Source organism: Sapajus apella, unplaced genomic scaffold, assembly GCF_009761245.1.
Source record: "Sapajus apella isolate SASKATOON/1434 unplaced genomic scaffold, GSC_monkey_1.0 scaffold105, whole genome shotgun sequence".
Taxonomy (NCBI): Eukaryota; Metazoa; Chordata; class Mammalia; order Primates; family Cebidae; genus Sapajus; species Sapajus apella.
The window spans coordinates 3304372-3315912 of NW_022437045.1; the positions used below are offsets into that span (position 1 = coordinate 3304372).

At 35.5% G+C, this 11541-nt stretch overlaps 1 protein-coding gene across 1 annotated transcript in view; it reads right to left on the reverse strand.

Annotated features, from left to right (window-relative positions):
• Positions 1 to 9985, reverse strand: part of OPRM1 (opioid receptor mu 1) — a 114755-nt gene extending 104770 nt beyond the window's left edge. Inside the window, exon 1 of the mRNA XM_032258761.1 lies at positions 9472 to 9985. Coding sequence (XP_032114652.1) covers positions 9472 to 9569 — 98 coding nt within the window. The 5' untranslated portion in view covers positions 9570 to 9985. The remainder of the gene's footprint in view (positions 1 to 9471) is intronic.
• Positions 9986 to 11541: the final 1556 nt, after the last annotated feature.

Here is an 11541-nt window from a genome sequence, read left to right on the forward strand (position 1 = left end):
ACTGAAGAGATGACCTACAGAATGGAGAAGATGTTAGCAAACTACCCATCTGACAAGAGATTAATAAACAGATTATGTAGGAAGGTCAAACAACTCTATAGGAAAGAATCCAATAATTTGATCAAAAAAATGGGCCAAAGATTTGATTGGACATTTCTCCAAAAACGATATGCAGATGGAAAACAGGCATATGAAAAGATGCTCACCATCATTGATCATCAGAGAAATTCAAATTAAAACTACAATGAGGTATCATCTCCAGTTAAAATGGCTTATATCCAAAGGACAGGCAATAACAAATGCTGGTGGGAATGTGGAGAAAAAGGAACCCTCATAAACTGTTGGTAGAAATGTAAATTAGTACAACCAGTTGGAAGTTCCTCAAAAAACTAAAAATAGAGCTAACTTACGATGCAGCAATCCCACTGTTGGGTATGGACTCCAAAGAAAGGAAATCAGTGTGCCAAAGAGATAGCAGCACTCTATTGTTTACTGCAGCAACGTTGACAATAGCCAAAATTTTGAAGCAACCTTAGTGTTCATGAGCAGAAGAATGGATAAAGAAAATGTAGTATTCATATGTAATAGAGTATTATTCAGCCATAAAACGAATGATACTGTCATTTGCAACAACGTGGATGGAACTGGAGGTCATTATGCTAAGTGAAATAAGCCAGACACAGAAAGACAAACTTTGCATGTTCTCACTTATTTGTGTTATCTAAAAATCAAAACATTTAAGCTCACGGAGATAGAGGGTAGAAGTATAATTGCCAGAGGCTGGGAAGGGTAGTCAGAGGGTATGGGGGAGGTGGGGATACTCATTGGGTTAAAAAAAATCATTAGAGTTTATAAGATGTAGTATTAGATAGCACAATAGGGTGACTACAATTTAAGTGTACGTTTAAAATTACTATGTTTTTGTGTTTGTCACACAAAGGATAAATGTTTGAGAGGTTGGGGTGCTCTATTTTACATGATGTGGTTATTACACATTGCATGTCTGTATCAGAACATGCCATGTACCCTATAAATATATACACCTGCTAGGCACCCATAAAATTGAAATTTAAAATTTAAAAAATGGTAATATTGTTAAGAAATGTGTGATATAAGAAAAAGCAAAATTAATGGGGGAGAAATTATGTGTTGTTAAGAGAGGTTGGAATCAGGTTCTTGGAAAATAGCCTGATGTTGGATATAAGGAAGGTGGGCCTTGCACCCAAATATAACACACTTTGTTTTTCCAGGGATGTGTAAAACATGAGGAGAAAGGTTATCCTGGGTCTGGGGATTGAGTCTTCATTCCTGAACCTGCAGCTTGGGTAGGAGAATGACATTGTGATTAGAAAAGAGGATCAGATGTTTTATCTTGGGGCAATATAAGTAGACTTAATCTGTTTTTATTATTTGCTAGGACTCTAATAGGTTTCAGTCTCCCACTTGTTTGGTGTGCAGGACCAGAAAAGACAAAAAAGGGAATTAATGGGGCACAAGACCAAATGAGAAGAGACTTGGAACCCAAGGATGTATTTTTTCTCTTCTTTTTTTGTTTGTTTTTGTCACCCAGGTTGGAGTGCAGTGGCCTGATCTCAGCTCACTGTCACCTCTGCTTCCTGGATTCAAATGATGCTCGTGCCTCAGCATCCTGAGTAGCTAGAATTATAGGTGCAAGCCATCATGCCTGGCTAATTTTTTGCATTTTTGGTAAAGACAGGGTTTTGCCATGTTGGCCAGGTTGGTCTTGACTCCTGACCTCAAGTCATCCATTCACCTCAGTCTCTCAAAGTGCTGGGATTACAAGTGTGAGCCACTGTGACCAGAATATTTTCTTTGTGGTGTGAGAAAAATCTCTTTGTTTATAACTGAGTGCCTGCAGCTGCATGCTAAACAAAAGTCAGAAGACTTTAGTGAATCTTTTGTCTGTGGCTTCCCTTGGGGTTGCTGTGAATACCTACATTATTCTGCATAGTGAATAGATGAGTGCCTCTCACTTGGTGTGTGATCATTAATATGTACTGTTTGACTGATTGATTGAACAGTGGCTTAACTGACTAAGTGGATTGAATGGGTAGATGACAAAGGACACAGCATGGTGGTTATATAGTAACATACCACTTTCACTTGAATGGTCTTATTTGACTTTTTATTGAGCAGGAATTATTTTATTTCAATGTTTCTAATTCAGAAGCTGATGCTCAAATTATTCCAAAACTTAGCAATGGTCAGCTGTATGAAAAATAGCAGAATGGGAAATTGAGGAAGTTAGGTATTAGGGAGTCTTTATGATTCCTTCAGACGTCTTGTCTTTATCCTTTTTCTTAACTCAGTGGTTATAAACAATAAATTTTCTTGACAGTGTCCTCCAGACACTGTCTTGGGTACTTGAATAACCATATGAGATAGGTTCTGTCCTAAGTCTCTGTATCCAGGTTCTTCAACTAGGCTCTGTGGGAAGATGGAGTGAATGTCTTCAGGGACTATCCTCTTTGGTCATGACAGTCTGCCCTGATCTCACGTTTACCTGTGCCCCAGTGCCATCAAGAGCCTAGAAGAGATGCCGTCCAACATAAATACCCGGATTAATACACATGGCAAAATGTACTGTGAACATATCAAATCTCAGGTAGATTTTTGGCTGTGACAAATAAATAATACACATTAATTTACTTAACAAATATTTACTGGGCATCACCTATTTGTCAGGCACTAGTACAAAGTACTTCATTAAAGGAGTAAAAACACAAAGTCCCTGGTTTAATGGAGCTTACATTGTAGAGGGAGGAAAGAAAGATGTGGTGTGAGAAGAAGGGAAGAGAGAGGGAGAGAGGAGAGAAACTAGTTTCATGTAATGTCAGATCGTGGTAAGTGCTACAGGGAAAAATAAGTCCATTTTGTGTCAAAATCAGCTTGATAGCTGAATGAGAAAGTAAACTAAAAAGTAAACTGAGATGTTTGTATTTGATTACATAAACAGGATCATATTCATTAAGGGAATAAACCTCAATCATTGTTTCTGGATACAATTAGTAAACATTGTGTGGTTTTTTTGTTTGTTTTCAAAGAACATTTTTTCTGTTTATTTGGCTGGTGACCTGATTTCCAATTGAGATACTCTCCACCAGACTCAATCTCTTTCTCCTATATACTAGAGCTCCTATCACAGTGAAAAATACAGTCACACACATTGCATTTTCACACATGCCAAAATAGCTGTTGTGTGTTCCTAACTTTGGAAAATAACCTAATGTTATGTTACAAAAGTTGAATTAGAATTCCTAAACTTAAAAATAACTTTCAGCATAAGTCCTTCAAATTCACTTCTAAAAATTAAAGTGTTGCAATATGTTTTATCAGCAATTTAAATTCTTATCAGAGTCAAGTATATAAAGTAAAATACTTTCTAAAGAAATTTAGCTACTCTTTACTTACCGTGTTTTTCCCTTCTTCTCTCACTTATAGCTAATTAAAAAATTTTGTTTACTCCATAAGTTTTTATCATAAACAGATATGTATATGTATTAATAGTACTTTCTCTACTATTCTTAGGTAATTGTTGTCACACTGTACAATTTTATCTCCGCCCTGCTTTCTTATGCTTTTTGTGTATAAATTTGTAATCTGCTACTTTGATATAGTTTCTTGCAAGAGTACATAATGATATGCAGAGATATTTGTAATTGTAAACATTTTTTTGTGTGTGGAATTACCATAGTTTATTCTGTACCTTATTAATGAACGTTTGAGTTGTTCTCTGACATTTGCTTTTCTAAACAACACTACAGAGAATTGCCCCGTGCATTTTGGATTTTTGCCAGTGTGACTTTGAGGTAGATTCTTAGAGTTATTGCTGGGTCAAAGGATACATACATATGTAATTTTGCTAGATATGATTAACTTTCTTTCCTTGGGAACTGTACATTTTGCAACTCTATAAGAAATGTATATGAGTATCCGATTCTTCATGAATTTGACAACAGAATATAATTTCAACCTTTTGGATTTGTGCTGATCTAGTAGGTGAGAAATGGTTTCTCAATGTAGTTTTAACTGTATTTCTCTTATCAGTGAGGTTGACCATCTCTTAGAGTTAAGAGCCATTTGCTTTTTTGTGAGATAGCTTTAATTCTCAATCCTATTTAAAAATAGGCTTTTAGTCTTTTTTCTTTATTTTAGGAGATCTTTATATATTAGAGATATTGCACCTAGCTATTTTTTCAGTTTTTCATTTGTCTTTATTTGCTCAAGATTTTGCAATACAAAAAATATCTTTTTATTTTATGTATTCATATTTATTAATTTTCCCAGTATTACTTGTGGACTTTGAGTAGTAGTATGGCAATTTTCCCATTCTCAGATTACAGAATTCATACATGTTAACATCTAGTACTACAGTGTTTAATTTTTTAGAATCCACTTTTTATTCCTTTTGGAATGTATTCTCAGGTATGATCTAAGAGACTGATTGAATTTTTGTCTTTTTCTCTATGTCTATCCAATTATCTCAAGTTAATTTACTAAAAAGTTCATTTTTTTGCCCCAGACTTGAGATTCCACCTTTATTGTACCCTATATTTTCTATGTGTGTATGTATATGTAACTCAGTTGATTTCTGAATTTTTAAATTTTGTTACATTAGTCTGTCTTTTTATATAACACATTCTACACTGTTATGAGACTTTCAGTGAATTTTAATAACGAATAAGACTAGCCAGTCTCCCCAGGTGTTTGCTTTTTGTCATTAGTGAACTGTATAATTAAATTATCAAGCTCTAGAAAAGAAAAACCAATGGTGTTGTATTAAATTTCTAAATTACCTGAGGGAGAACTGATCTCCTTATAAGGTTGGTTCTTCCTATCTGAGTACACGGTGTATCTTTTCATTTGTTTAAGTTTACTTTTGTGTCTTTGAAGAGTGTTTTCTAGATTTCCTCTTAGAGATGCAAATATTTGTTTCTAAAATTTTGCCTAGATATTTTATATTATTACACCTTTTGGCTATATCAAATACAGTCTTCTTGTCCACTGTATCTTCAAGTTAGTTATGCGTATTTATAGGTTATTGCTTTTGGTAGGCTAACTTTTTATAATCTATGCCGTATTCAATTCTCTTATTGTTTAAAGCAAATTTTTTATTTTGGATAATTTTAATTTCATTTTTCCATGGGGTTACATATATTATAGTAATGGGAAAATTACTTCATTTTAAAATTCAAAACCTCATAGACCTTTTAGAAACGCATATACCACATTAATGAAAGTATACCTTAGCTCAGTGAGCCCAGCAGTAATGTATTCAAGGACATAGCTTATGATGCAGTCTTTGCTTAGCTGTGCTTTTTTCTAAATTCAGCATAAGCAAATTTTAAGTCACCTTACCTTCAATAGTCATTAAATTTTCTTTAAGGTACCAGGTATTAGTTTTGTATATATGGTCCTGCATGTCAAATTTATCAGTTCCTCTCATTTTCTGTCACTCTTAATCTTCATTTTTTTTTTTATGATGACCAGTAGTCTGCTCAGCTTTTTGTCCATGGTAGGAAATCTCTTAAATATTAGGGTATGTTTTTCCTTCCTTCATAATCCTTACCTGGCTTCTCATCTTACTTAAAGTGAAATCAAGTTTCTTCAAATGGCCTATAAGGCCCTACAAGATTTGTGTCCCAACTCACTCCTCTACCACCTCTGTGACCTCATTTCTACCACATTTCCCTCGTTTCTTCCTTACAGCTTCCGCACTTGAAATATTTCTCCCAGATATTTCTGTGACTCGTTTATTTACCTCCTGAAGCTGTCTTATCAATTAGATCAAATAGATGAGTAACCTCTTTACTGACCTCTCCTTTAAGGTAGCAGCCACATCATGGTACATGTATCCTTGGCCCCATTTCTTACCCTTCCTCGTCTCTATATCATTTACTATATTGAGTTCCTTCTCTCAATAGATAGGATGACCTGCTCTGTTCTTTGACTCTAGGATCAACAATATGGCTTTCTTTACCCAATAGAATTAGCTGGAAGTGACAGTGTGTTAGTTTAAGTGTAGGTCTCAAGAAGCCTTGGCTGTTTCCATTTGTCTTCCCAGCCCTTCCAAAGCCTTGATAACCTGCTCAGCCTAACATGCTGGAGGTGGAGACACATGCTTGTTACTCCAGTCACTTTAGCCAAGGTCAGCTTTGATCATCCTTCAGTCAGCCAGCCCCTGCCAACATCAGCATAGTTGACAGATCTCAGACACATGAGCAATAGACATGTATTGCTGAAATGTGGCAATTTTGTGGCAATAGTAAACGAATGTACACATTATTGATACTTTATTTTACTAAGCTTTATTATACATTATTCATTATTCAATCTATTAAATTTTACTTATGTGTTTGTTGTTTTCTACTCTTTGATGTGAACTCCATGAAGGTAGGGAATTTTGTCCAATATGAAATTGGTTCCCCATAAACATTTGTTAGATGAATACATTCATAAATTCTTTCTATAACTTTTGCCAACATACATTGATTATTTCAGGCACTTGAATGGCATTGCTTGTAGAATTTCTCAGTTTATTCACTCTCTCTCACAGGCAGACATAAAATGATTAAAATTAAATGAACATAGCTATTTATAAGCTCTTTGTAGAATTTCATATATTAGTTTTTGAGTTTCTGGCTACAACTGGGTGGTATTCTATGCATCACATCCTTCATTATTATTGTTCTCTCTTGATTATTGGGTAAATTTAAAAAGCAGGAATCAAAATGTTTGGGGCAAGGCTAATGTCCACTTTAAAACTCTCTTCCCTTTTTTGTAGGCCTAAATCGTCAGGGATATGATGCAATAAAAACCATGAAACAAATTTATTCATATGCTATTTGTGTCCCTCCCACACCCACCAACCAAATTCACATGTTGAAACCCTATTCCCCAATATGATGGCATTTGGAGATAAAGCCTTTGGCAGGTGGTTGGGTCATGAGGGTGGAACTTTCATGATGGAATGAGTGCCCTTATGAGAACAGACACAAGAAGTCTTTCTTCCTCTCTCCTTGCTCTCTGCCATGTGAAGACACAGCAAAGGATAGCTATCCACAAACCAGGAAGGAAGTGCTCACCAGAACTTGATCTTGGACTTCCCAGGGTCCAGAACTTTGAGAAATAAATTTCTGTTGTTTAAATCACCAGTCTATGGTATTCCATTATAGCAGCCCTAATCGATTGAGACACATTTCATTCATTTTTAGAAAATATGTCATAGATCCTATTTTTACTTTTGAACATTGCTGCAAATGAGTACATTTAAAGATAGAACAAATAATTAAAGAAAATATAATAGACACAGCAATTGTGATGAAAATTCTACTTTTGAGTTTAAGACTCCAGGCCAGACACCTTTTGCCACTTTAATTCTTTGGAGAGATGATACTTAAGAGGGCTCTGAAAATAAAATGATACCATAAAGGCCACTGTTTTGCCCAAAGTGGGAACTACAAAAAATTGTATTTTCAGCTTAAGTCTGCCCAATACATCTTGGGGAAAAGAAGACATGATCTATTCATGATCCAGAGCCAAAGTTGATGATACATTTACTGCTACTTTCCGAGAAGTAAGAATTCCCAATAATGTAAACATTGTGGAAAGTTTGTATTATGACAGCGATTAAAAAAACAAATGTTTCTTTCTACTGAGCTTTACGTGGCTGAGATTATTTCAGAAATGTACCAACTATTAAAACACAGTTATTAAAAATCATAGCTTGTTATACTTCTATTATTTAGCTCATAGTTACGTCCAAACATTTTGTTCTAAGGTTTTGTTTAGTCCAAATTTTTTGTTGAAGCAATAATTGTAAATACTCAATTCCATTGTTGGTGTTATTGATTTGGTCTCATCACATAAATGCTAAAAATGCAATTAAGGAAGATATTTCAGTTTTTACATTTGGAAGTGGAAATCCAATAAATTATTTAGTTGATAACTGAAGTATTGCTTGAATTGCTTGGAAAGTAGACTCACCTTGACTCTCAAAGTATCACCCTTTTTATTTCTTCTTTTTTTTTTTTTCTTTTCTTTTTTTTTTTCCCATTTATTTATTTTATTGCATTTTAGGTTTTGGGGTACATGTGAAGAACATGCAAAATTGTTGCATAGGAACACACATGGCAGTGTGATTTGCTGCCTTCCTCCCCATCACCTACATCTGGCATTTCTCCCCTTGCTATCTCTCCCCAGCTTCCCACCCCCCACCCTTTTTATTTCTGAATGAACATTTTTTCATAAAGTTAAATCCAAGTTCTCTACAAACATTGATGCAACATAATTTTAATAGTACCATCTGTCTTTGTTGTGCATCTGTGAAATAAATAAATAAATGGGCCTATTTTGTGCTCATTCTAACGACTGTTAAGGATGATTTCTTTTTGAAAAGAGGGAATGTTCTAAAATAGTCTACACACAAATAAAGTGGAAAACTGTGACATCATTTAAAAAGTTGTTGTGGTCAGAATGCTTTTTTCACTTTTTCTTGAACATTCATGTAATGAAAAATATGTGTTTTTTCAGTTAAAATTACTTGGGCTTAAATTCTTTGTATGTGTGACCATTGTGTAAATACACATGCACATAGGTGTACAATGATAATTATGAGGTCTGAGGTAGTTTATACTTATACTAAAAAATACTACTTTTGTGAAACTTTTTAATCTGTAAAAGCTTTTCTCCTCTTTGCCACTGGTTAATTTATGTAAATATTTAATTTCCTTAACTGGGAGTCCTAGATTTCTCTATAAGTTGTCCAAGCTGCCAACTGTCTGATAAAGTTAAGAAGTCACCATAGGAACTCTGAAATAATTTCTATAAAGCCATAATTTGGCAGGGCATGGTGGCTCATGCCTGTAATCCCAGCACTTCGGGAGGCTGAGGCAGGTGGATCACGAGGTCAAGAGATGGAGACCATTGATCATCTTGGCCAACATGGGGAATTCCCGCCTCTACTAAAAATACAAAAATTAGCTGGGCGTGATGGCACATGCCTGTAGTCCCAACTACTTGGGAGGCTGAGGCAGGAGAACTGCTTGAACTTGGGAGATGGAGGTTGCAGTGAGCTGAGATTGCACCACTACACTCCAGCGTGGCATCAGAGTGAGATTCCGTCTCAAAAAAAAAAAAAAAGCAGAAAAACAACAACAACAATACAAAAAACCCCAAACCCCCCATATAATTTGGCATAAATATAATTTACTCTATGGCCACACTGGGGAAACACAGACATGCACTCACACACGCTTTATCATTTAACCCGCAAAATTGTTAACTACTCTTTTTACGTGTGGCATTTCCTCATTTCCTGCTCTTACATCACAGGCACAAGGTAGAATGTATGGCATTCAAGAGATGAGTGTCAAGTAGTACTTACTCCTGCTCTTCCAGCAAATGCAATGAAAAGAATTTCTTCAACAAAGTAAATGAGTTGTACCCTGCCCTGGACCATGCCATTTCAGCACTGTGCCTTGCACTGCTTCTCCTGCCACAATGTGAGAGAATATCAGAGTTCTGTGCTCCAGGTTTCCAGGAAACATTTTGATCGAATGTAAGGGCTGGTTCTTCCCATACAATTACATTCATTTCATGTAGCAACCACAAGTATAAAGGGCTGCGTTTACATGAAAAGCAGAAGCCCTTTTCTGTCATCTCAGAGCAACCCAGTTCTGCCACATCCACTTGACTGAATTCTCTTGTTTGTAGGAGAAAGGGGCGATTCGTGCAGGCAAAGTCACTACCACACACTGAATCGAGAAGCCTGTCTGACCCAGCTGCTTTTTCATCCTTGCTTTCCTCTTTTCCAGTGAGTTTTCAGGATGCAAACTTAGTGCATACAATATTGTGACAGATCACACTTCCTTTGAGCTCGGAGGAGTATTCTCCTCCAAATGAATCTGGAGGGCTTCCCAGCTTTGGTGCTGATGGATTTAGCCCTCGTCATTTTCTTTACAGGAAGACAAACAAAGTAGTGGTGGGAAGGAAAGCTTGAACAACAAGCAAATGCATATGCAGTGATGAGCCAAAGACAATTTTGTTTTTGGACGAGAGGATTTTGAAATTAAAATTCTAGTTGCCTCTATTCAGATACAACATCAAAACTGGTTTAGGGTGATTTGACTGAGAAACATCTCTGCTCACTAAAGTAACCAGGAATACTCTTATTAGAGGAGCGACCTTCCGAATAGAGAGAGACCATTTTTTTCTTAAGAAAAGATAATATACTAACGATTGTCATTTATTAAGGTCTACGGTCCAGACACTGTTTAAATTCATTTAATCCCTATAACAATGCTATGAAGTAAGCATTTTCCTTACCCTCATTGTATAGGTTGGAAACTGGAATAGGATATAGAAATAATGTGCACAAGTTTATAGAGTTAGTATGAAGTGTGAAGTAAAATTGAGTATCATTTGGGTAGTCTGCTTCCTAGCCTATGTTTCTAACCATTTTCCTCTACTCTTGCTTATTACAATGTATCTTTAGCATTCACATTGGTGATGGACAAGCCAGCCTTTGACCCTGGATCTGATACTTCCCAACTAACTTCCACAAATCTGTTTCTTCATCTGGAAATTTAAGATAATTGAGTCAACCTCATTGTGTTTAGAGAAAATGAATAGAATATTCTTGGCACACTTACTTGTATAAAAACTTTTAAATTAAAAATTAGTCCCTTTATTTAAACTTAATATATTGTCAGATTAAATACCAAAACAAGTTTCTTGGCTGCCTCCTTGCAGTGAGAGGCTCTCCCCATTCCTTCATCTGTGCTTATTTATCTGTCTTTCATTTATCTGTATGTCTCTCACATGTGGGAGAAGAGCTGAAGATTTTTCATATTTGTTGAAAATATCCTGCAAGTTTGGTTGTTTTTTTGTTTGTTTGTTTTTTTTTTTTCAGTGAAATTATAGGATAACCTCATTTTGAAGTGACATCTGAGGTCAAGTTCTCTGCCTTTGTTCTGGTAATGCTTGGTTTTATATAGACAGTGAGAAAATGTTTTCATAGTGACCTACATCACAGGAATGACTGCAATTTTATAGGAATCTATCACAAACCATTATGTCTTGTTAAATAGGATATTTTATTCAGGGTTTATTTTGTGAGAAACATGAGGAAATATATGTAAGCACATTAGAAAACCACCTACTTTATAAATCCCCTCCTTCATGCCATATCTCCTTCTATTTACCATTCCACGTATATCCTTCAAACTCATTTCTTTCAACTTGTCACTCATTCAGTCTCTACATCTTCACTTCCTATCACTTTTGAACCTATTTAACTTAGCTTTCACTTTCAATGTTTCATAGAAATGGCTCTTGATAAGATCACCCTTGACTTTTATTCTGATAAAGTAATTGATCCAGTTCTTTCCTCAACCTACCCATTTTCTCTTTTCTCTAATTTTTGTAGGTACACAGTAGGTGTATCTATTTATGGGGTACATGAGATCCTTTATACAGACATGCAATGCATAATGATCACATCATGGTAAATGACATACC